General features: G+C 46.6%; 1 protein-coding gene across 1 annotated transcript in view; it reads left to right on the top strand.

Annotated features, from left to right (window-relative positions):
* Positions 1-10,014: 10,014 nt before the first annotated feature.
* The window catches only part of LOC113409444 (rod cGMP-specific 3',5'-cyclic phosphodiesterase subunit beta-like), a 42,906-nt gene continuing 27,259 nt past the window's right edge, over positions 10,015-25,661 (top strand). The window contains exons 1-12 of the mRNA XM_026663364.1: positions 10,015-10,437; positions 13,438-13,590; positions 14,461-14,550; positions 15,716-15,856; positions 18,139-18,213; positions 18,297-18,361; positions 20,016-20,082; positions 20,265-20,312; positions 20,501-20,650; positions 22,739-22,882; positions 24,591-24,656; positions 25,181-25,327. Coding sequence (XP_026519149.1) covers positions 10,015-10,437; positions 13,438-13,590; positions 14,461-14,550; positions 15,716-15,856; positions 18,139-18,213; positions 18,297-18,361; positions 20,016-20,082; positions 20,265-20,312; positions 20,501-20,650; positions 22,739-22,882; positions 24,591-24,656; positions 25,181-25,327 — 1,569 coding nt within the window. The remainder of the gene's footprint in view (positions 10,438-13,437; positions 13,591-14,460; positions 14,551-15,715; positions 15,857-18,138; positions 18,214-18,296; positions 18,362-20,015; positions 20,083-20,264; positions 20,313-20,500; positions 20,651-22,738; positions 22,883-24,590; positions 24,657-25,180; positions 25,328-25,661) is intronic.

The raw sequence follows: 25,661 nt of genomic DNA, 5'->3' as shown, positions 1-25,661 counted from the left end.
TAGGAGAGGTAATAGGACCCTATATAAGAAAAAGACCCCAAAATTGGGACTGTCCCTACAAAAACCGGCACATCTGGTCACTCTACAAGTCAGGCCCCTGGCTTCTCAAGTTGAGCACTTCTCAAGCTGGCCTTACTGTCTCTGCCTCAGTTCCCTGTATGTATAATGGGGGTAACAGTATGGCCAACCTCAAGGGATCAAAAATGATGAGTCGGACATGCCCCCCCAACATACTTTTTTTAATCTGCCTTTTGCTGTTTAACTCCCCCTGCCCACCTTCACTATTTGTATGACAATTAGTGTTGCCCACTCACCCAAATTTATTGGCCAAGGCTATTTAAGCCCCTGCTGCAGGTGTTCTCACCCCCAGCTCAGCAATTAATTTTGCCTCCAACCGCCAAATTAATCCAGTCCCCCCACCCTCTGCTCCTCCTGGAGCTCTTCACCCACCTCTCCCAGGGCTGGGAGGGGATGCAGCAGGGTCCCCTCTCCCCCTACCATGCTGGGATGGGCATCTCCCAGGGCTCCCCCCATCCCTTTGCAACACAGCCTAGAAAGGGGCAGAAGGGGGCAGGGGAGGAGCCAGCCCATTACTCATAGGAGGGTAGGGGAAGAGGGGGCGGCGCTCCCGAGCTGCTGACTCTTTCCATTCCCCCCCCCATCCCTCGTGAGAGGGCTTTTGGCTGAGGGAGGTGGGCAGGGGCGGAGGTGGATACAGAGCTCTTCCTACAGCAGCTCTGATTGGTTGCTTTGCCCCAGGAGGAGGCAGGCAGCCAATCCAGGAGGTACCCCCCCACACACATACTTAAGGCTCTTTTACTTGTGGGCTGGCGCTTTGCACAGAGATACAGGCTCCTCACCCCAGCCAAAATCCTGTCACTCGTGAAAGAAGGTTGCAAGAACTGGAAATGTTGGGATAAAACTCCCTCACAGGGGCGTTGTGACGATAAATTCACTAGTAAGCACTAAGAGGTTTTGTGATGAGCAGCAAAGAGGAGGCTGGGGAAATGAGCAATTCGACACTCAGTGCAGGATTTGGATGTTGTACAGTAAATATTGCATGGGCGGCCACACTGAATGAAGATAAAAATATTGAATAGCTACCCCTTCAGTGAGCCCCATGAGCGTCCTGTGCATTGAATGAGGCAGGGGGCCTGTGGGGAGAAATATTGTCTCATGCTGCATATGCACAAAGGGGACAAGTTAAGCTTGCATGGGCAACGTCAGTTCTGGCTCTCCTTACCTTGACTTTGCAGCCATAATGTTCTTTTCATGTCATTTTTAGATAACGGCTCCTCTGCACTTTTTCTGGCCCAGATCAGTACTTTCAGGAGGAGATGGCACCTATTTCAACCAACGTTTCTGGTTCCCCTTCTCATTTTTTAACTTGGCTGCGTATTTACCTTTCTGAATAAGGTCAGTTGGAGAGTTGAGGTCAGTGTAGCTAAGAGCACTCGAGATGGCCAGGTGAAAGAGCAGCACGCTCTTCTTGTCAGACTCGTTGCAGATATTACCACGCATCGGCCACTCCACTGTAATCATTAAAAACAAGCAGCATCCCTGCCAAAATTTAGAGCGTGTGGCCACCTACTGCTGATGCGAGGAGGAACCTTCAAACCACTCTCGCTCAGAGAAGATGTCTCTTACTCGGGTCTAGCGTACCTGTGAGGATTTTGATACTAACTGGTCAAAGGTGTGCTCTTGAGCAGCAACACGTCAGCTCATTCAGCCATTGGGCATTAGGAAGACATGTATATTATTTGCTATTAGTGAATGGAGCAGCAAGTAGGCAGTTGTTAAGGTGATTACAGCCTTTAGACTTGGAGAACTGAATTTGTATGGCTCAGTGAAAAGAAGATAGAAATCAATAGCAGACACTTCAGTACTGCCAGAATCAGAGATGGAAGTTTACGTAATTTTTTTGCTCAAGTGCCAAAGAACAGGGCTTGGAGATGATCTTCTAGCCTCGTGAGTACAACGTTACCATTGGTAGAAACAAATCTGAATCAGGTGTATTCCAAACAAGACTGAGCCTTCGGTCAAATTCTCTGCTGAGGTAACTCCATTGAAATCAGATGTGTTATGCCAAGAGATTTCGGCTTACTATAGTGTTGACCTGATCAACAACTCCTCCAAGCACTATTCTGCTTGTCACAGCAAGAGCTGGATTCCTCAGCCAATTCCGTGACTGCCTCATGGCAGAACACATTGGACCCTGCATACGACTGAACAATACGGTTGCAGTGAGGAAGGTGTATAGCCTGGGTTGGGAGGTGCACTAGTCCATGAGGGTCTCTTCAGAAGAAATCCACCGTATGAAACGTTTCTGGCCATTGGGTGCATAACAAATATTATAACGCCCACAGTAGGAAAGCTGTCATCTAAAATACTCCAACCCCTCAGCAGAGAAATCTCTCCAGCAATAATCTGTGGTGAAAAAAAAAGCTTGCCAAAAAAGGTATTCCCTGCATTGTACGCCAAACATCAATGAACGTGGGGTCTGGAAGTCCTACAATTAAGGACCGGAACTTCCCCCCCCCCCAGGTTTTTAGCGTCCACAAGCAGGGACTGTCACAGCTAAGAGTCCTCAGCTGATCTCTGCAATTGTGATGTTGGAATGAGAGTCACCCTGACACCTTCAGCAAGTTGCATTCGGGATGGCTGCATTCTGTGTGAGTTGCAAAACCAACGCTAGAGAGCCTAATACTGCAGGACTCAGGAACTTTGAGTGAAAGTTCCTTAGCAAATGAGATTAAGAGAGGATCTCAAGAGATTTATGTTATCGCGCCATCTAAAGGTTCTGATGAGGAAATGGAGGGAACATGAGCCTATAGGGTACTGTCTGAGGCCGCTGAATGAAGATCCTAACTTTTATTGACTGATCCTCCATTTAAAATAACAAAAAATGCAGAAGGCTACAAAAGCATCAACTGGATTACTAGTAAATTAGGAGATCCCAAAGTCAGGAGGTATAAGATTGTCAGGGCACAACAAGGATAGACGTCCACTGAATATGCACGGGTCCACACGAGACTTGAGAACCTAGCAGTATTATGCTTGGGTAAGGCAAGTTGTATGATTTACCAAGTAACAGTGGTGGATAAGCTGCAGATCTGTTATATCAATATAGCTAGCGTATGACTGAGCTGGAGGAGTGCAAATGGGGGTGTCAATACAGCATAGTTTGACAATTATGCCTAATCAGGTTTGTCATTTCTTGCCTCAATCTCTTGGTTAAGAAAAGGACAGGGAAGGTGCTGATCCCATGAAAGCAGGGAAAGTAAATGCACCCTCAGAGGTTGGAGCAAGTACCTGCCATGAATCTGCCTGTAGAAAGGGTGGGGATTTGTAGCGTCTCTTGGACCAAGGCCCACAGAGTGACCTGAAAATGCATCTCACTGTGGCATTACCTGCATTGTCATCTTGCAATGCAACGGGTTTGCCTTAGCAAGGGACAATCTTTTAAAAGTGGTAGTGTTAGAACTGGAGGGATACGGTTCTCTGAGCTAGTGGGGCCTATTGTTCCCAGGCATTTCACTTTGTGATTCCCCCCCCCCCCCGCCCCATGTGCACAAGTAAACCTCCAAAATAGCTCAAGCACCTTCCATTTTTATCTCATGGCACATGCATGGGGGAACAGCTAGCTACACCATAATTATGGCTGCTCAGTTGAAATTCATTTTTAAGGCACTTAAAGTAAATAAGTATAATCAGATCTGTTCAAAAATTGCTGTGCCAGTTGAGGTCCTGGGCTAGAGTTTGCAATACAAATTTGACATTTACTCAATAAGGTCTCTGTAGCAGATCAAGCACTCACCGCCACGGCACCTCCTGCTGGTCATCTGGCTCAAATCCAGCACTCGGAGCACCTCCCGCTGGCCAGTCTCTCTCCTGGCTCAAGCCCCCCCCCATGGCCCTCCCAGACCCCAGTGCCCTTTACCTTGGGGTGCTGCCCCAGCAGTACCCCCCCAGTCTGGGTCTCCCCTCCCAGGGGAACCCCCAACCCCCTATCCCCACCTTGCCTCAGTGGCTACTGCCAGTCACCATCTAGCCCCCACTCACTGGGGCAGATGCAGTTTGTAATGGCCACTCATCACTGGCAAGGGCATTGGACCAGCTGCCTCTGCCCATTCTAGAGTGACCAGATAGCAAGTGTGAAAAATTGGGACGGGGTGGGGGTAATAGGGGTCTATACAAGAAAAAGCTCCAAATATCAGGACTGTCCCTATAAAATCAGGACATCTGGTCTCCCTAGCCCATCCCCGGGCTGCACCTCTGCAGCCCCAGTACCTCCTTAGGCCTTAACAAGGCCTCAGCTCCCCAGGTCCTCTTGCCCTTCCCCAGCACTGCTCTGTGTCAGATACCCTGTGCTCCCAGGCAGCTAGGCCCTTCCCACTCCAATGCTGGAGTGAGATTGACCCAGTGCCTCCCTTAGCCCTTATATCAGGGCCAGGTGTGGTCTGATCGGGTGTGGCCACAGCTGTGGCTGCCTCCCCAGTCAGCCTTTAACCTTTTTCCCTAGGAGTGGGGTAACTGCCCCCTACAGTCTCACATTACAGGCCCCACCCTCCAAGAGATTAGTTTATAAAATTTCAGTATAAAGCTGTTATGTGGATACCGGCATTCTAACATGTATCTGGCTCCCCATCTCCTGGTTTTCTAACGATAGAATTTCTGCATTTCATTTCCTGCAAGGACATGAGAAGCACTTGCAACTAGAGCTAAGTGAATAAATGATTTTTTTTCTTCAGGGGCCAAATCAAAAAGAAAAATCTGAAAAACATTCAGTTTTTTTTTTCCGTTTCTTGCCAAAAGCTTTTAAATAAAAAAAAATGGAGATGGCCAAAACAAAATATGGACTTTTGAAATGTTTTCCTCCATTTTTTTTTCAGCAAAATTTTACCCAAAATATTTGCTGCAAAATTTTGTACAGCTCTGCCTGCCGCCTTAACTCCATGATCAGTGTCTCGTGTGCAACTCTCTCATTCCTCCTCACGCTGCCACCGATGGGTTTACTCATGCAGCCTCTCTGCTTCCTCTCCAGCCCCCCCCCCCAGGTCGACCAGTGTTTGTTTCCGGAACGTTCATGGATGTTCATGATAATTCCGTTCTGGAAGTCTGACTCATCTTAATTTACTTGTTTCTGAAGAGTCTTCAACTTCACCATTTCCGTCCCCTTTGCATGGAAGTAATGTGGTTCAGTGCCGCGTTTACAATAGTGCCAGTGGCGCCATGGAGCCAGGCCCATGCTCAGAAGGGGCCGTGGCCTGCTCTGCTTGCACTGCGCCCTGAGACCCCGCCAGCCTGCTACCTCCCTCCCCCGCCCCACTTGCTCCTCTCAGCCTGCCTGCTGGCTGGCTGAGAGCTCCTCTCCACTCCCTGGCCCCATCCGCTGGCTTCTCTCTGCCCCATGGCCGGACCCCAGTGCACCTCCGGCTCCAGGCAGTCTCTGCTTCCCACCACCTGTGGGGCCCCACCTGTCTCCCCGGAGCTGAGCCGCCTGGGACTGGTGCAGAAGCCTGGTCAGTCTCGGTCAGTTTGGAGGGGGGGAGACACTGTGGGGGGCTTGGCTGGGCTGCTCCAGGCAAGTAGGTCCTGAGGGAACCCGGACGGGGCAGGCCCTGGCCTGGCTGATCGCGCCACTCCCAAGGGGCCGGAGCGATTCCCCGCCCTGGGATCCACCCTGGCTGCACTGCTGGCTTAGCCCGGCAGCCACAGTCACCTCCCAGCAGGGCCAGTGAGTGCGGCCGGGAGGCAGGGCGTGGGGGAGTGGGTTTCTGGAGGGCCTGGGGTGTGTGTGCTGGGCTGTGAGGGGGCGGGGAAGATCTCTGTGTGTTGGGGCACTGGGGAGTGGGGGTTCTCTGTGGGGGGCTGTGGGCAGGGGGGGCGGTGGGCAGTGGTGGTGGTGTGCAGGGCGCTGTGCATTTGTGGCACGGTCGGGGGCGGGGGGGCCTCTGGCCATAGGAAATCGGGGGTGTGTGTGTGTTCTGGTGTTGGGTGTGGGGGCTGTGTGGGGCGGCATTGGCCCATCCCCAAGGGGAAGGGGCATGCTGGCAGCGCAGTGCCAGGTGGGCCACTATGCATCTGGCAACTGCCGGTTTGTAAATAGTGCCCTTGCACTAGGCTGGGCAGAGCGGGGCCGTCCCTGCCATACCATGCTCCTGGCTGGCCCCTCACTCCAGGAACCGACACCCCTCCCATGCCAGACTTCATTGCCCCCATGGGAGCCACAAATATGTTTGGCGCCAGGTCCACAAAAGGTTAATCCGGCCCTGATATGGTTCCTTTAGTCTCCCCACACACACACACCCACCCACACACACACCCACCCACCCACACACACACACACACGGTATAGGTTGCTTTGTTTTAAGGACAAGCTGCATAAAGTTTAACACACAGTAGCCAATAGAAAGTATTAGAGAAGTCACACAAGGCAATACAGTTTACATTGTGTCTGGCCCAGACACATCTCAGCCAGGGCGCCCATACTGAAATCCCGTTGGAATGCCAATTGGATTGAGTTTCTAATGGAAACTTCAGTATCCCTACTTCATTTATTAGTGGTATTGCAGTCATACCTAGAAGCCTCAGTAGTGAACCAGGCACTGTACAAACACAACAGAATCAATTCCATTGCTAAATGTCGTCTTAATATATGCAAGCTGAGAATCCCAATATCAAAACTATTTCTTACGGCAAGAGTTTCTCTGTCCCTCATGTTTGATTTTATGATCTTTGAAGAGAAGAAAATCCAGAGTCTCAAGAGAGTCAAAATCAATATCATTGGTTTAATAAGTAACAAAGATTTGCTGGATGAAATATTTCCATTTGTCCATGTAACTTGCTCACACTCACCACTCGGCCTACAGACCTATTTACCCTCTGACATCCAAAGAGAGCAAGTCAAACGTTTAAGTGAAACCCTTAGGAGGGGCGATGAAACAACAGCCCGCCTGAATAAACCAAGCTCTAACTTTACTTTAGTTTAAATCTAACAGCCCATCTCACAGCCTTCTCAATGTCCAGCTAAAACTGGCACCGGTCGCCAGGCTAAAGCTGAACCAGGCAGGACCGAGCGGACGTTGGTAGGAAGAGAGGAGTGCTTTGATTAACTTGCTTTCTGTGACATTCCCCACTGGGGATAGCATTTGACCTCAAATTAAGCTGGTCTACAGCCTTTGGATCTTTTTGATTCCTTGGTACCACTGTATGCAAATAGTCATGGCAACAAAAAATTAAAAAGTTTCCCTTTCTAACTGGCTGAAAGATTTGGCTCCATCTGGCAGAGACCTGGCTGAAGTAACCATGCAGTCATGGCATCCAGGCTTGTGTAGTTCAGCTCCTATAAAAATGATACCGCACAACGTGAAATGCTCCAACTGCTCCAAAACATGGTGGTCCTCCTGTTCAGCAAGAGGCCATTGTGAGCATGTCACTCTGGTTCTCCACTCTCTGTAGTGGCTCCCCATTTAATATAGGTTCCAATTCAAGATCTGCCCTACCCATATTACATCCATTGTCATTAACAAGGCAGCTGCACACATGGCAATGATGATGAGAGTCCTAGTGTAGACAGGGCTCAGTCACCTTTCCTATGTTATAAAGCCTGCTCTACACTACTGGCTTAGTAGTAGTGCAGCTGCTAGACTATTGCTGTAGAAGAAAACCAGCACCTCTGATTTCGTAAGAGACGAAGATCCACAAGCCTATCAACACGCAGATTACACAGCTCTACACAGGCTTCATCACAAACACTGCTAATACCGCTACCGCTCAGTGCTTGGACAAGAGCAGTACATGAAGATCAGCTGGCTGAAGCTGAACCCAAGCAAGGCAGAGGTGATGCTAGTGGGCAGAGGAAGGCAGTCTGAGGTTTAGGAATGCTCCTGAATTCCTCTGTCACTAAGCTCTCATACAGCAGCAATGTTAGATGTTACCATCTCTAGTTGGCTAGTAGATTGCATCCCATCCTGGTGGAGGATGACCTGGCCTCAGTTATTCACACCTTTGTCACCTCTCAGCTGGACTACAGCAGCGTGATATACGTGGGTATGAAGCCTTCATCACTTACGAAACTCTTACTCGTACAGAATGCTGCAGCACATCTCAGCAACACTGGCTACTGCAAGCACGTCAGACCTGTCCTCCACCCCCTACACTGGTTTCCCACAGAATACCAAGTCAAGTTCAAGGTCTCAATGCTTACTTTCAAGGCACTCAGTGGGCTCGGCCTGGCAAATCTAAAAGATCATTCTGGAACTTGAGGCCAGGACTGTGTTTGAGAGCTGTGCTCCTCAGGCACAATGCAACTCAACAATAAAAGGGAGAGAGTCCTCTATGGAGGAGAGGAAGTTCTCAAGGCTAGTGCGAGACTGTGGAACAGACTCCTTCAGGAAATAAGGACCATCACAAACTTCCCTTTCCACTCCCAGTGCAAGGCACACTTCTTCATCTTGCCTTGTCCAATGGAGAGACATTTTAAGAGAATCCCACAAACCACATCCTCCTTAAAACAGAAAACACTGCACTGTAAACACAACTTTCCTCTTTGGGAGAGGGTGAGAGAATGCACTTACATGTGACAGATGTTGGTCACATCACTTGATGCTCTACTGGAAGCTGCTAAGGTACCATGGTGACGACAACAATATAAGTACACATACTGAACAATAATTGCATGAGTACAGGAGGTTGCCAGACTCAAAACTATATAGGTTTCTACCTTGTTAATACTTTCAAGAGCACACTGTACTACTTCTCCCACAGTATTTCAAGAGGGTAACAAACTATGGCACCTATTTGTATGTCTAGCCAGCATAAAGGAATTTGTTTACCTTCGCAGATGGATCACTGAAAGTTGACAGCATGAAGGGGTCAACCTTTTTCCTCCAAAAGGTTGTATCATGAGCTAAAGATCCTTGTGATTTTTTTCCCCTCCAAGCGGCAACAAATACACAATTAGGGTACCCAGAAAGTTGGGCTACAGCCCCCATAGAACGTCTGCAAAGATGCTCATTTTGCTTGGACCGAGTACTGATTGGGAATGGACAGAGCATTTTGGATAAGTTAACTGTTTTGCTACCGAACTCAAGCCCAATCTGGACTGGAGCATTTGTGAACATTTGAGAGGGTAAATTGGTTGTGGCCAGGAACAGACATGCAAGTGCCGAAGCACCACAAGAAAGGCTGTTCATGGAGTCATTTCTGTCTCAGCCAGCAGCAGAACGGCCTGTGTTTCCTACAAAGATAGTTGGCCCAATTTGCCACTCACTTTCAGTGACAAATGGCTGGTGTAGTTGGGATCCAATTTGCGAGGGCATCCAGGCTCTTATCTGATCAGAATCAAACCTCCAGTTGTTTTTAGGATCACTTATCTCTAACCTTAGTAGAGAAAAAAAAGACAGTGGCCAGTAAACATAGGGGTCTTGTCAACATGTTATGCCAAGCCTTTTATATTCAAGCTAAACAGATTCACTGACAGATTTAACGTTCACTGAAGTCTGTTTCTCTCAGATCTTCTACGAGCACAGGAATAATAAGATATGCACCTTGTTAGCTAGGGATTAGACCTGAGCAGTGTATATTTAATTAGAATCTAAAGAGCTTAGTTCAGTGTTAGAGAGGTCTACCAGAAAGAGAAAAACCAACAGAACCATTTCAGGAAGATGGATACATCTGTGCCATCCAGGGAAAAGTGAGGGTGTTCTTAAATATTCTAAAAACATGTAAGGTAAAGGGAAAAAATTGACCTGCAGATTTAGTATGGGTCATTTAATCTGTTTGCTTAAGACCTGTCCTCCCACGGACTCACCTTCAACACTATTAAGGAATAACTTTCCTAATGACATTCACTCTTCAAAAGTGTCCTCAACCCCTGGCCATCCCAGGGGCAGCGTTGCAGAGCATTAGATCTCCTTGTTTGAGGAGCACACCGGAAGGAGGAACACTTTTCAGACAGACAGTATTCCTGGAATAACATATCCCAAGATCTGGGAATCTAAGAGGTTCACCATGAGTATCAAGGAAGATGATGTGGAGAAGTTTCTCGATGGTAACCCTGCTTTTGCCAAGCAATACTTTGATAAGAAACTGAGACCAGAGCCACTGAGCAGCAATCAGACATCAGAGGAGAGCGAGATACTTTTTGAGTTGATCCAAGACATGCAGGAAAGCATTAACATGGAGAAGGTTGTTTTCAAGACTCTAAGAAGAATCAGCTGTCTCATCCACGCAGACCGCTGCAGCCTTTTTATGTACAGGCAAAGGAACGGCACACCAGAGCTAGCTTCCAGGCTTTTCAATATCGAGAAAGACAGCACGCTGGAGGAATGCTTGGTGGCGCCAGATTGTGAAATTGTCTATCCTTTGGACATGGGCATCGTGGGGCATGTTGCTCAAACCAAGAGAACTATGAACATCAAGGATGTCAATGAGGTAGGTTTTCCATTGGTTTGCTCCGTTAATGGAAGATTCATAAGAACTAGACTTTCTATCAGGGTTTGTAGAGTTAAGGAAAATGATGAACAGGCGTAAGAGAAATCAGTGCAGTAGAAGTCTCATTTACTGTACCAACGGTATGGCTGGAAACCAAAGACATGGTTGGGATGGTTACCTTTTTAAAAAAAAACTCTCCAATGTATTGTGTGAAATATTTCACGGGTATAAATGAATAATTGAGTTGTCAGACTGTTAGTGCGCTCTGAGAACAATGCCTTGTGTCACGTTTTATATTGGCTCAAAATGGCAAACTCACCTAGTAAAAAAAAAAAGTCATTTTAGAGCAGCAACTCAGACACTTGCTACTGTCTAACCCTGCGCTGACTACACCCTGAGGCACTGCACTGAAACTGCAAGCCCTTAGAGAGAGTCCAGAAATATTTTACCACCCCAGGAATTTTTTCTGGCTCAAGTTTCTACCATCCAGTGCAGGCTACTGCTCTTCAGAGATATTTTTGTGAGCCAAGGATTCGAGCCATCCTTAACACTGATATGTGAACTCTCATCAGAAGCAGTGAGATATAAACTTTGCTCACACATCTCACTATTCTTAAGGGACCTATAGCCAAGGAGTTTTATTTTTATAGCCTTATATATTCATATATGACCATTATATACCCTAGTTGAAGCATCTGAATCCAAACTGAAGCAGGCTAATCTGAGTTATAATCCATGTGACCCAAATATGATAGCTGGGATTACTTCATATATAGTTCTCTCATAACAACTCGGCCATCTGTCTATCCAGTCAGCCAAAGCGCATCACTCTGGTATCCAAATGCCTTAGCAAAGTTTCCCTGTCTTACAGGATAGCATGTTAAGTGCTGGGTTTTTTTTGTAACCATTCACTGCACTAAGAGCGAATCAGAGGAAAGTAATATGTTAACAGTCACATTTGCCATCATTCTCTATTCTGCGTTTCAGAGCAGGGAGTCCTCTGAGAAAGCTCCATTTCTGGCAAGTTTCACCTTAACTATTGTCATTCCTTGTACCCAATGTGTGCACCCATGGTAGGTCCTGGTCATGGAGGGTGAAGAGCATCGTGTGGGAGGCCAGCGTAGGGGTCGATGCATGGGCGTAGTATGTTTGTGTAGGTCACTTCTGCTTACAATGCAGACTGCAGCCTATTGAAACAATTTGGGCTTCAAGGCTTCTGCTTTGAGTCCTAACTACAGTGCATTGCTGAGAGAGCCACCAGGTCAGCCAAAGGAAGTAGACACAACAGGCAGAGATGCCATCTATCTACCTGGTAGCACAGGGAAGGCTGGGAGGACTCAAGAAGGTTGTTTAGATCAGTATTTCTCATGCTTTTTGATACCAGGGACCGGCTTGCTGCCTTGCTGAACTGTTTCAGGGAGATCTCAGGGACTGGCGCTGGTCCACAGACCGGTCGTTGAGAAACACTGGTCTAGATGACTGGGGGCCACAGCTCCAACAAAAGATGCTATCTCATTGGCTAGCTCTTCATAACGTTTTTCCATCTCTTCTCCCCCCAGCATCCCTTCGTGCCAGCATCCTTTCTTTGTCCAGAAGACAGTTTTATTTTAGACCAGTGATATCCAGACCTCAGTGGTTCAGGAGCCAAAATTAGCGATCAACATTACCCAAGAGAGCCACAGTAGTGTGAATTCATTGTTTCATTTACTACGGTACTAAATATTCAAATGTAAACAGTATGACGGGAAATATTGTTTTTATATATGTACTTATTCTCATAGCAAAATGACTGACCAAGTATTATTATTTTATCAGCTACAATTGGTTAATGATATTGTAAAAGCCTCCTGATTGGTTAATAACTTAGATTGGTTAATACTTAAATCACACGGTGGTTTAATATCACGTGCTGCAAAGAGCCGCAGGAGACACATGAAAGAGCCACTTGTGGCTCGCGAGCCTCTGGCTGAGTATCCCTGCTTTAGACGCTGGGAGACAGTGACATGCATATAGAGTATTCCTGCGCACTGCTGCTGGAGCAGTGCCAAGGGGACTTAGGGCTGCCCTCTAGGGGCAGCTGGGGATTCCCCTCTGGTAGAATCCCTGGGTGATGCAGAGCCAACTCTGTGCTATCCACTCCCAGCACACACACCCCAGCCACCATGTTCCAGAGGTGGAACTGGGTGTGGCCTTTATGGGGCTTGGCAGAGCGCTCTGGTGATCCTGGGCTGTCTGAATAGCTTCTTTCCTTGGCACACAATCTGGCCCCATATTTCTGAGAGCCCAGCACGATGCTGCTTCATTCCAACACACAATTCTCTGCTCCCCAGAGGGTAGTAACTAAGTTACTGCCGGGTTATAAACAGCAGCACTTCCCTGTCTTTAGCAGCTTGGCTTTTCCAGCCAGCACACTGGCAGTGGAGTGAAGGCTCAGCTCACTCCCCACCCTGCCCACATGCACCCAGGGAAGGGGGCATAGCACTCCTTAACCCTTCTGCTCCTGGGAGCAAGTCGACCACAGACACGTAAAGGGGTTCTCACAGGGAGGTTGTCCAAATGACAAAGGAGATCACAGACCCGCACTGGGAGCTGTGGGTACTCAGCAGCTTGGGGGGCAGGGTGGGGTGGGTCAGGTGGAAGGAGACTAAAACTGGAGTCAAAATGAACCTACCATGATTGCAACTTATGAGTTTTTCTGGAGAGAATTTCCTGGTCCTTAGTCTTTCAGACAGGGAACACTGCTAAAATCTCTCAAATGTGCGAGGTCTTTCCAAAACAAGTTACATGACAACTGTAGGAAAATAAACATTGGAGTTTAATAAACTCTGAATGCATGTTCAACCACCTCTATTCTTGTTAACGTGACGCTATTCCCTATGCCTCAAAATATACTTTAGGCCAAGCTTCCTTTAGGTGGCTTCACCGAGGAGATTCTCTGGCTTTAAGACTGCTCACATTTTGGACTGTGCTTTGTTTTTCATTTTCCCCTCTTTTAAACAGTGCACTCAGTTCAGCAGATTTGTTGATGAACTCACCCAATACACTACAAGGAACATCCTTGCAACTCCCATCACGAATGGCAAAGATCTAGTTGCTGTGATCATGGCCATTAATAAGATGCATGGCCCGTTCTTCACCAGCTCTGATGAAAGTGTAAGTGTCCAAAAGATCCAGTGTAGGTCAGTTTCTATCGTGCATGTATCTTACTTGGGGTGACCAGATAGCAAGTATGAAAAATCAGGACTGTAATAGGCACCTATATAAGAAAAATCCCCAAATATCGGGACTGTCCCTATAAAATCAGGACATCTGGTCACCCTAATCTTACTATGCATAATATATAGGCTCATCTAGACTAGGGTTGTTTGCAATAGCGGTGCCAATTCCCTTTCTGTAGACCAGTGGTTTTCAACATGTGGTCTGGGGATCCCTGGGGGCCCATAGACTATGTTTAGGGATCTGTGAAAGGTGACTATGAAAATAAAGTTTCAGACCCCAGAAAAGGCATTCTGTTTTTCTGATCAATCAAAAGCATGTGTATAGCCCCACCTACAGGTCTAAACCTGTAAGTGTTGTCGTTACCTCAGAAGCCCACAGTTTAGCGTTCTTTCTCACACTGTGTCAAATGCTGTGCCAAGCATGTGCAACATTTATAACTGAATTCTGTTCAGTCACTTTTCAGTCTAAAACTTCTATAGTAGGGATCCGCGGACCACCGGTTGAATGTCCACATTCAAAATTTGTTTGGGGTCTGCAAATGAAACAAGCTTGACAACCACTGCTGTCGACACTGCTGTGTTGTAAAATGGGCTTACATGGGTGCAGCTTACCTCAATAAATTACCAGGGCAAGTCACACTGGTAACAAGCCCCCCCCTTATATCAGCACAAAGCAAAGTATTGACACGGGTTGGTTGGTGTGAGTTTGAGCGACAGACTATAGTAATTGCAGTGGTGCTATGAAATCCAGTACCCCCAGGGCCACTGTTTGGTTCAACTCAACACTGACTGTTTTCCATTTCAGCTTTTCCTGAAGTATCTGAATTTTGCCTCCTTAAACCTGAAAATTTATCATTTGAGTTATCTTCACAATTGTGAGACTCGAAGAGGCCAGGTAAGATAAAGAGGCAGATCCCAATAACTGTTTCATTGTCTAGGTTCAGAGCTATTTCTCCTGTACCATCAGCCAGGCTGAAAATCTCATTGACTGGAGAAATAGGGATAAAGGCCCCAGCCTAGCCATCCTCTCAGATTCACTAGGCTCCACATGGGTACAAGTGTCTGAGTGCACAGCTGAGGGCAGAATTAGGGATTCGTTTTTCTGAGTGGTAGAACCATTTGTCCATTCTATTAGTAATTCTTATTGATGAGATTACTCAGTATTAGCATTACTTGCTCTTTAATTCAGCTGAACAAAAATGTTAATTACACATAATTACTAAGAAACTGAATTACTTAGTAATGCTAAGTTAGCCAGTTAATGATTAACTAATATGCATTAATACTGGAGGTTTAGCTGTAGCAGTGGGGGTTGATAGGAGCAGGGGAGGAAGAGAAGGGCGGAGGGGAATATATCCTAGTATAGCCCCTTCAAAACCTGCAACCGAACCCAGGAATCATGCGTCTCTACACTCCTCTTCTGTCAGCAAATAGCTGCGCTACTATAGACAAAGTCATCCCCACCTGATGGAACTTGGGTTTTGGTTTTTGAGTAAGAGTTATTTTTGGGATGCAACTTCCTAGCCTAAAAGAACTTTAAGGTTGCAAAAGTCTTCAAGTTTGAAAATGCTAGAATTAACATTGCCTGTGCAACCCTAATTTGACCTCCTTGTGTATGCCAAATTACGGATGTCCAGGCAACATTAATTCAAGCATTCCCAGCTTCTAATTGAAAACTTTGCAACCTTAATGTTAGTTTAATATATAGTTTGGGGGATGTAATAAATATTTTACTTACAGAACAGACAATTGCCACTGCTAAGTGAATTTTAAAACAGTAGGTGATTTCTTCTATGTCGGACTATTCAATTCTGCATTACACAGCTCGAACGTGGGATTTTACAAAATGCTGAATGTTGGCTTAACGCTGCTCCCAATGAAGTCAATGAAAAAGGTCGCACCCTACTAACCGAGCTGGAACAAGCTGAGTTAGCAGACTCTAAAATACTGTACTGTTGCATTTCTAGGAATCTGTGATATCTAAATATTAGTCACGTATTGTCTCAAGTACAGTTAGCTTTCCAGAAGGAACGGTCTACAGAATTGGTTTTATTCTTCAGGTGCTGTTGTGGTCAGCTAATAAGGTATTTGAGGAGCTGACGGACATCGAGAGGCAGTTCCACAAAGCTTTTTACACAGTGAGAGCATATTTGAACTGTGATAGATATTCAGTGGGCCTTCTGGATAGGACCAAACAGAAGGTAAGCATTCGTGTGTATGGCAAGATAACACAGCAAGGGTCTTTAGGTTGCTGCTAAATGTGAATTGGGCCATTTCTGGCATTAACTTTTGTCTTAACAGTGTATGAAATTCCAGGGTGCAGTCCAGACCAGTGGGGAGCAGTATCACCCCTGCCCTGCAACCTGGGGCGCCTCACAATGCTTTGTTGTTGTAGCTTCCAGCTTGGGTGGCTCACAAGACAGCCTGTCAGCATGCTGGTCACACCAGAGTGTCTGTGTGTAACCACAGCCCTGGTCCAGAAGCTCTGACCCCAGCAGCCTGTCAGCACACACCAGCCAGCCTCTGGCTTCTACCAGCCTTGGTTCTTACTTGCAGGGTGACCCCAACACAGTCCTGGATTTTCCCCAAAAACCTGTGTTTAGCACTCTCCAGCCCTCTCCTGGACAGTCCCGCTATAGGTCTTGTCTGCAGAGCTGTTTGTTCCTGGCCCCCTTCCTTGCCAAAGAATGGCCACTTCATAGGTGATGGCCCATCAGAGGTGATGACACCTGGCTAGAGGCATCAACTTGTCCTTTGTTTAAGATCTGCTCAACCAGTTCTGCCTACTTGGGGCAAGATGGGTTTGAACATGCGCCACCAACGCAATTTGGGTGGAAATTCATAACTTTACATATTATGTTGCTACATATGTTCTACCCTGATATTCTTGACCAGCACGTTATTAGTTTTCAAATGATACCTTACAAGGCCTATTTTGGACAAAGATTATTCTGAGTGGGTGGGGTGTGAGTACAGGGGTGCATTTGGTCACACCGTGAAAATACAAATCAGTTCTGGATCATGATTATCTGAATGGAAAGTATAATGCAAAAAATGCCCCTCTAGCCCCCTAAGAACCTAATGCGGGAGGGGGTAGAAACTGTGACTGGGAGTTGGGGAAGGGACTACAAGTCATGGGGAGTAGGGACAGGGACAAGGAGACAGGACAAAGATGTTGAAGGGCATGGGGCAGAAGGGTCCAACCTCTAGACAACACTCTCTCCAGAGCCTGGAATGGAACCTAAGATCCCAGAGTCTCACCATTCCTGCTGTCAGCAAATATCTCTGAAAACCCAAGGCAAAGGGTCCCATCCCCCTCTAGCACTGGTCCGCCCAGCAATAGTAGGTTGTTCTCCTCCGTCAGTTGCTCCATTTGCTGAAGTGGCAGGGGTTTGTGCCGTGGATCTAGAGTCCCACCTTGGCTCCAAAGTGGTTCAATAGCAACATGATGCTACCTGATGACGTTTGTTTTTTTCAGTTTGCTTTTTAAAAACCTAGGCAATTACATGAACTACACTGAAATGCCAGCAAGGTTACCAAGTCAAGTACTCCAAAGACAGGAAATGCCAGAATGAACTTTAATTAAATTCTCTTGTGCATATGCATGAGGATACACTCTTTAATTATATGATCACAAACTTATCTCCAAATGACCCCTGCCTCATTCAGTGCACAGGATGGATCTGCTCTGGGGGTGAATCAGGGTTGTGTGGAGAAGGAAGCTGCTGTCTGTAGGACCCCTGGCCTGGCTGGTTGCAGAATTTGGAAGATGCGTAGTGAATGAGGCGGGGGTTTGCAGGAAGACAAAGGATGGCTACTTCAGCTGAACGCATCTCTGGGAAATTGGATTCTCTTCCTGCCTCTGCTACAGAATTCCTGTGTGAGGTTGGGCAAATCACTTGCATCAGACTTTTCACAGATGGTCACTAATTGCGTGTTTCGCATTTTCTGGGTGCTTGACTTGAGGTCCTTGTGTCAGATTTGCAGAAGTGCTGAGCACTCACAGCTGCAACTGCAGCCAACAGGAGTTGTGCTGTGAACACATGAAGTGCTCCATGATGCGAAGTACTCTGAAAAATCAGATCCTAGGCATCTTCAGCTGGGCACCCAAATTACGTTAATCTCTGTGCCTTGAATAATTGCTCATTAAGTGAGCACCATCCATCCTGTGCACTGACTGAGAGGGGTCCTGTGGAAATGAGACAGTCTCATCACATCACATACTGTCTTATGCATATGTACAAGGGGGCCAAATTAAAGTTTCCCAGGTTACCTTAACTCTGGCATTTTCCTAACATCTGAGTGCTTGAATTGGCAACATTAATGTTTTAAATGTAAGTTTTGGTTTAATTTAGAGAGCATCGTAGAGGTGCATGGCAAATTATAATATCGGTAGTAGAACCCCGCCTGTTTCTATATCCTACCACAGGTACATTTATTTATATGTATTAAAATTAAAAGTTTTTTTTTTTTTTTTAAACAGGAATTTTTCGACTTGTGGCCAGTTCTAATGGGTGAAGTTCCACCTTATTCCGGGCCCCGGACTCCAGATGGCAGAGTAAGTGGATGACCTAGTATCCTCCCCATCCCCCAACTGTTTACTCTCACCACAAGCTTGAACCAGGATTTTTTTCTTTGTAGGAAATAGTCTTTTACAAAGTCGTCGATTATATCCTACACGGAAAGGAAGATATTAAAGTTATCCCGTGAGTAAGCGAAGCTTTAGTACCATGTCTAGAGCTATTTCCATTGCCTCTGTGTAGCACAGACTGATAGGATATGTATCTGAAAATGAAGGTCTCCCATGAGCTAATGAACAGCTGAAGGAACAATGGAATTGTAGGGTTAAACACGTATCAGTATTTGTTGGTTGCTTCTATTTATCAGGAATTCAGATTAGAATGTAACAAGCAGGCCACTCTATCACTGTGGTAGCACCCACTCACAGGTAAAGTCACCACTTCTGTAGATACACAAGTCCACCTTTCCATTCCTAGCCCCTTCTGCCCAATCCTGCATCACCAGCTGTCCAATCCTCCCATTCAAACGTCCTCTCTCCTGCCTTTCTCATTCACTGCCGGATCCTCTGTCCTCCCTGTCGCATAGGCTCCGCCTCAAAGCCAACTTTCTCGCTTCTTCCTCCCATGCCCTACATCCAGGCGCAGTAATTCCTGTCGCTTTGACACGTCTAGAAACCATCCTCTATTCTTGCCATGAGATCTTTCATGTCGGCCTTTGTCATCTCTTGACTTGATGCCTGTAACAGCCTCCTGCTTTAGCTTGCCCTGCGAACTTTCCTCACCCTCCAAATTATTGCTGCCGAGAAGTGCCTCTCCTAGTTTGAACCAGGTCAGTCCCTTCCCTGAACCCATCACTAGCATCCCCTAGCCACCCACTTCACATAAAATGTTTGTTTTCCCTCTCATAATTCCCCTTATAGCTGCCCTCATTGACTGCACGCCACCCTTTGAGATGCCTGCCCGTGTACCATGCTGCCTGCTTTATCAGCCCTGGGTTGCCTCCTTCCACTTTGGTCTCTGCCCTCCTCCATGCAGTCCCCTACACATGGCATGTCCCCGCACTCTCAGTTCTTCAAGATAGCTGCCTCTCCTTGTGCAAATCCCTCCTTAGTCAGAGCACACAATGCTAGTGCACCAATGTGCAACAGGGAGTATGTCACCTAGCCTAGTTTTAAAAAAATCTAGGGCTGTAAGTCTTGACTACCTCTTGGTCATCTATTGCTTTGTATCTGTTTAATTTTGATGGTGAGCTCTTCCACAAGGCTCTGCAAGATTAGACCTGTTACATTTCCCTTCTTCCCACTGCCCCATTTTTCTTTCTTTCTTTTTTTCTTTCGCATATTGAAATTTAGAACCATTAAATACACTCCTAGTCCTATTTCATATCTAGTTACACTCAAGATGAAAAACTGGGAACTGATTGGAATACGCCATGCAATACTGAACGCTTTGAATCCTCTAACTCATCTATTGCCCCATCTGTTGATAATGAGAGTCTGATCCTATGAATTTTAACTCATGTGAGTAATCCTTGTTCACACAAGAAGATCCTTCGAAATCAACAGGACTACCTGGCTGACTAAGGATTAGTCGTGTATAGGGTGACCAGACAGCAAATGTGAAAAATCGGGACGGGGGTGGGGGGTAATAGGAGCCTATATAAGAAAAAGACCTAAAAATCGGGACTGTCCCTATAAAATCAGGACATGTGGTCACCCTAGCCGTGTATGTGTGTGCTGCATGATTAACCAGATATGTTCCAGCTCTACAAAAATCTCCAGGAAATATGTGTAATCTCCATCTTTAATTTTTATTATACACACACTTTTGTTTCATTCAGAAATCCCACAGCAGATCACTGGGCACTTGCTACTGGACTCCCAACGTATGTAGCGGAAAGTGGCTTTGTAAGTATTTGACGAGAGCTTCATTGAGGGTTTCAGAAAGTCAAATTAATGTTTACTTTCAACTATGGAAGACTTATCAATTTAGCTGCTTTAACTAGATTTAAAATTGAGTATTTTAGAAAGGAGTTTATTGAACTTTATGCTACCCGTTTGTAAAACGAAATATTTTTATGATCTTCTAGATCTGCAACATTATGAATGCTGCTGCAGATGAGATGTTTAAATTTCAGGTACTGTGAAAGCTGTCATAGCTGTTAAAAAACAGAATTGTTAAAATAAATGTAATATAGATTAATTTTTTTATACATACAAATTCCTGTAACTTGTTGCATTACTGAGTTCACTTAAGAAAAGCACTGATGCATTTAGAAAATACATTTTATATATTCAACATCTTTCTGCTTGCTGTTGCTTCAAGGAAGGTCCTGTAGATGACTCAGGATGGACTATCAAAAATGTATTATCTATGCCAATAGTAAATAAAAAAGAAGAAATTGTTGGTGTTGCCACATTTTACAACAGAAAAGACGGGAAGCCATTCGATGAACAGGATGAGACTCTCATGGAGGTACAAGTGCTTACCAGCTCTGAAAGTAGCTTAGGTGTTAAATGGGAACCCTGCCTAAGACCAATAATTCTTAGCAGTACATGTGGTCTCCAATGTTTTGCAGCCCCCAATATTTTCTTTGATTGTGGAGGTGTAACTCAGTAGCTCTAGGTCTAAGAAATTGATTCATAGAGAGATTTTAGGCAAATGCAGATTTAGTGGTGACATGCCCAGCTTCTGAAGGGAATGGTACAACACCTGACAAGCATTTTCAAGATCTAGATCCTGTACACTCAAACAGAACTAGCAAGATCATTTGCAATATCAGCATCTAGGCAATCCAATAATTTACATGAGCTGCAGAAGATACTATGGAACGGAGAATGTTGACACACTGAAACTACGGCAGAAACATGTGTTTCACACCCAACTCTGGTTTAGGCATTCTTATGATGGCAGGCACTAAACAGAAGCCTGCCCAAGACTCGCATCACCGTCGATATTTACAGCGAAAAATGTAATACTTAAGTTGAAGGGGGCTGGAGGGCCCCTCTAACGTGATTTCATAAAACAGGCCAAATCCACCACTAGCTTGAGCAGTCATAATTCCACTGAGGTCAGTAATTGCATCTACCTACAGCAGGTGTAACTTGAACCACTGTTGTTAAGAGTTGGGGGGAAATCATGCTGCTAGCTTTATTCCTTTCTCTATAGCCTTCTCTTGGCTGTTTTATGGCAAGGAGATTTATTCTTGAAAGATTTAAGTGTTATGTTAACTAGGAAGTAGCCAGATGACCAATTCATTTCACATAAGCCATTGAACAGCTGAAGGCAAAAGTCTTTGGGTCACTTGGTGTACGTCTACACTATAATAAGACATGTGCAGCTGGCCTGTGTTAGCTGACTTGGGCTTGCACTGCGGGGCTACACAATTGCAATGCAGATGTTTGGGCTCGGGCTGGAGCCTGGGCTCCGGGACGCTCCCTGCTCAGCTGTCATGGGCCAGGAATGGGTGTTTTATTGTAATGTAGACGTACCCTAGCAGCATGGCACAGATCTGAACCGGAGACCAAGAAGGCAGTGAATACCTTTGCATCCTTTTCCAAATCGTGAAGCGCCCAGTCTTGTTCTCACAGTTCTCAGTATTTCCCTTTCCCAGCTGCATAGTGTTATCACCAATCCCTATCCACACCGGATTCACTTTCGATTGGGGGCCAAATCCTGGCCCCTTGACCCTCTACAGTACAGACACATTGTGCAGCCTGGCCAGACAACTCAGCTAAGGAGTTGAGTGTATCCTGAGAGTAAACGGCTCTTTGGGCAGCTGCAGAGCGCCTATGCAGCTGCCTCAGTTTCAGGGGGCAGAGCACAGTTTCAAGGAGGTTTTTATACTGAGGCCTGTTGATTTATTTCCAGCCAACCAGTGTAACGATTGTTCCCCTAAAGGATGAGGCCTTTGGCTGTTTAGACAATCGTAACAAAAGGGAAGTCAAGAGAGAAACATAGTTCCAGTAATGTCTAGACGTAACTTTGTTAAACAACCTCTTACGTCCTCAGTCTGTGTCCCAGTATCTCTGCTGAATGACTCGTCTTGCGGTGCTAATGTCTCCCTAGAGAACACATGAATGTTACCGTTGAAGTTTTAAGCTTGATCCTGTAACCCTTACTCACAAGTAATCATTACTCACACGATTAGTCACAAAGGCTAGCAAGGTATTACTCACTCAAGCAAGCAGTTCTCACTCAGAGTTTGCAAGAACAGGCCCTCTTTACTACTTCAGCAAGGGGAAAGGTTCTCATTTGTCAGAGAGCAACTTGGAACGCCAATGCAGTTAATGGCAGAATGTCAGTTTCAGTCTCAGACTAAAAACACCTGACTGGCTATTTAAAGGTTTTGGGCCTATATACTAAGCCAGAGTGTGCTGTGTTTTGCTGTAAGCTCTGGGAGGCAGGGCATTTTGTTCACATCCATCTATAAACCTATTGGTAATAAGATGTGTTAGACTATGAGGATGTTTTCCCTAGAAATAAACCAATAGCAATCAATGAGATACTTTAATGTGCTTAAGGAGGGTTCCCCTGTTTCATGGTTTCTTTTCTTTTTTTAAGTCTTTGACCCAGTTCCTGGGCTGGTCTGTCCTCAACACGGATACTTACGATAAGATAAACAAGCTGGAGAATCGCAAGGACATTGCTCAGGACATGGTGCTGTACCACGTGAAGTGTGATAAGGATGAAATTCAGGAAATCCTGGTACTGCTTTTCAGTTTATAATCAGCGTACAAGCGGTGCATGCTTAAATAGCAACTGCGCCTGAGAGAACTTGCATTTATGTAGCATGTTTTGTTCCAAAGTGTTGTATTTTACTACATGCATTTCTAAGGCACCCATCACCACAGAGTGAGCTTCCATTATGTAGTGGCCCAACAACCTCCTAGTAAATGGGCCATATTCTCTCCTGCCCCACCCTTGTCAGAGCTGTGATACCACCTTCAATAGGGACAGAGCCACGTAGCTACTTCCTGGGAGCTTCCAGAGCTCCACTTACCTAAGGCCTGCACAGAGAGCTGGCTCTTGATATGTGCCTTGAAGGTGGTAATGCTTCAGCTCAACCAGAGCTGACCAGAAAGAATTGCATTGCTGAAGAACTTCTGCAATTAATTTTAAACAAGCTTCATACGTACAGGTACACTTTACCATTGAGATGCAGTCACCTCTGGGGTGGGAGGGCAGCTGCCAGGTGGATAATGGTTGGGCAGGGTGGCAAGACCTTAGCTAAGGAAAAGCAAATGGTCATTGCTTAGTATTAAAAATGTATTTCAGTGCTAGCCCTGCAAACTCACTATAGGCTCTGAGAGTTAAGATGGGTTCTTTCCTTCTTGGGCATTATCAGGGGTAAGCAGCTTTGCGGGACAAATCAAGTCCTCACTACATCTGTGCAACTCCAGTAGCCATAGCTGGGTTTCCACAGATTTCACCAAAAGCACAGTCTGATGACAGTGACGTTGAATGGGCGTAGCTGAGCCTACAGGACCTCTACTCCTTGTGATGATGCTTGAGACAGAGAACCCAGCTTGAGTGTCAGTCCCCAGAGTGAGTTTGGAGGACAAACAGTTTTTCCACTTGACAATGGAGCAATGGGGGGAGGGATAGCTCAGTGGTTTGAGCATTAGCCTGCTAAACCCAGGGTTGTGAGTTCAATGCTTGAGGGGGCCATTTAGGGATCTGGAGCAAAGATCTGTCTGGTGCTTGGTCCTGCTTTGAGGAGGGGGTTGGACTAGATGACCTCCTAAGGTCCCTTCCAACCCTGATATTCTATGATCAGAGAGATGCCCTGCATATGGGGGGCCAGCTCTGGCTTTTTTGCCTACTCCCCCCCGCATTGCGGCAGGGGAGGGCGCCGAGCCCGGCCGGGGGCCCGCAATCCCCGACCGGCTGGAGCGCCGGGGGGAGGGCGGAGAGCCCAGCCGGGGCTCTCCGCTCTCCCCAGCGGCCAGAGCGCCGGGGGGAGGGCGGTGAGCCCGCCGCGGCTCCGCTCTCCCCGACCGGCCGGAATGCCAGGGGGAGGGCGGCGAGCCCGGCCGGGACCCCGCTCTCCCCGACTGGCTGGAGCGCCGGGGGAGGGCGGCGAGCCCGCTGCGGCTCCGCTCTCCCCGGCGGCCGGAGGGCAGCGAGCCCAGTCGTGTCCCGCTCTTGTGCCGGAGCGCCCTGCCGTGCCGCCCCCCCTCCAGGCGCCGCCCCAAGCACATGCTTGGTGGGCTGGTGCCTGGAGCTGGCCCTGCACCCCTGTCAGAGTCACTTTATAAGTCAGAACTGCCCCTTAAGATCAGAAATGTAAGTAAGGTTCAGAAGAGAACATGTGTTTGGAAGTTGGACTAGATACCACCCCAAACGTATGCAGCTTTAGTGCTGATTGTGGAGTTGCTGGTAAAATTAACATGTATGTACGTGATCTCTGTAGCCAACACGAGAGAGGCTGGGGAAAGAACCAATGGAATGTGAAGAAGCTCAATTGACAGTACTACTGGTGAGTGCCCATGCACCATTGACTTGACAGTAAAGGCAAATAAGAATTTGTTTGGCAGAAGTAGGAGAACTCTATCCAGGTTCTTATAGTGACACCCCTCAGCTCTTGGGAACAAGCTGCTTTGCACTACCCCTGGCACAAGGCATTACCTAACCAGCACAACTGAGCCCCTACAGAACAAACCCTACTGAGAACCAGCTCAACCGCTAGGATCCTCCACTCATTTCGCTACCCAGAGCCAATACAGACCTAGGGCCGCCATTGGCCTCCTTCACCAGTCCAGGACCATTTTCGATTCTGACACATGAAATCCACTTGGGGAGGCAGAGCGATTCTGCTAAATCCCAGCAGAGAAACCAAAATGGACTGTTGCTGGAAGAAGCACTTTTGCCTTTATTGTTACCTAAAAAGCATGTCCCGATTTTTCACACTTGCTGTCTGGTCACCCTAGAGACGACCCATGTGTGGCTTTTTGTGGAATGGCATGCCCAGCATGGAAACAAGTCAATCTGTTTCTTTTTCAGAAAGAAGAACTGCCAGACCCCATTCAGTCTGAGATCTACGAGTTCCACTTCTGTGATTTCAAGTGCACCGAACTAGAGCTTGTGAAGTGTGGAATTCAGATGTACTACGAGCTTGGGGTGGTGAAAAAGTTCCAGATTCCACCAGAGGTAGGTGTCGGTTTCTGGTGAGATGATACAGAATGATGCCTGGGGACTCCCAACCTAGTTAGATCCCCCTGGGAGGGAATAGTGGCTATTGATTTACAGGTTTCAGAGTGGTAGCCATGTTAGTCTGTATCCGCAAAAAGAACAGGAGTACTTGTGGCACCTTAGAGACTAACACATTTATTTGAGCATAAGCTTTTGTGGGCTAAAACCCACTTCATTGGATGCATGCAGTGGAAAATACAGTAGGAAGAGATATATACACAGAGAACATGAAAAAATGGGTGTTGCCATACCAACTCTAACGAGACTAATCAATTAAGGTGGGCTATTATCA

This window comes from Terrapene carolina, unplaced genomic scaffold, assembly GCF_002925995.2.
Source record: "Terrapene carolina triunguis isolate 2854851 unplaced genomic scaffold, T_m_triunguis-2.0 Scaffold33392, whole genome shotgun sequence".
NCBI lineage: Eukaryota > Metazoa > Chordata > Testudines > Emydidae > Terrapene > Terrapene triunguis.
The sequence above is the reverse complement of the archived record's forward strand: the minus strand, read 5'-3'. Positions and strand labels throughout refer to the sequence as shown.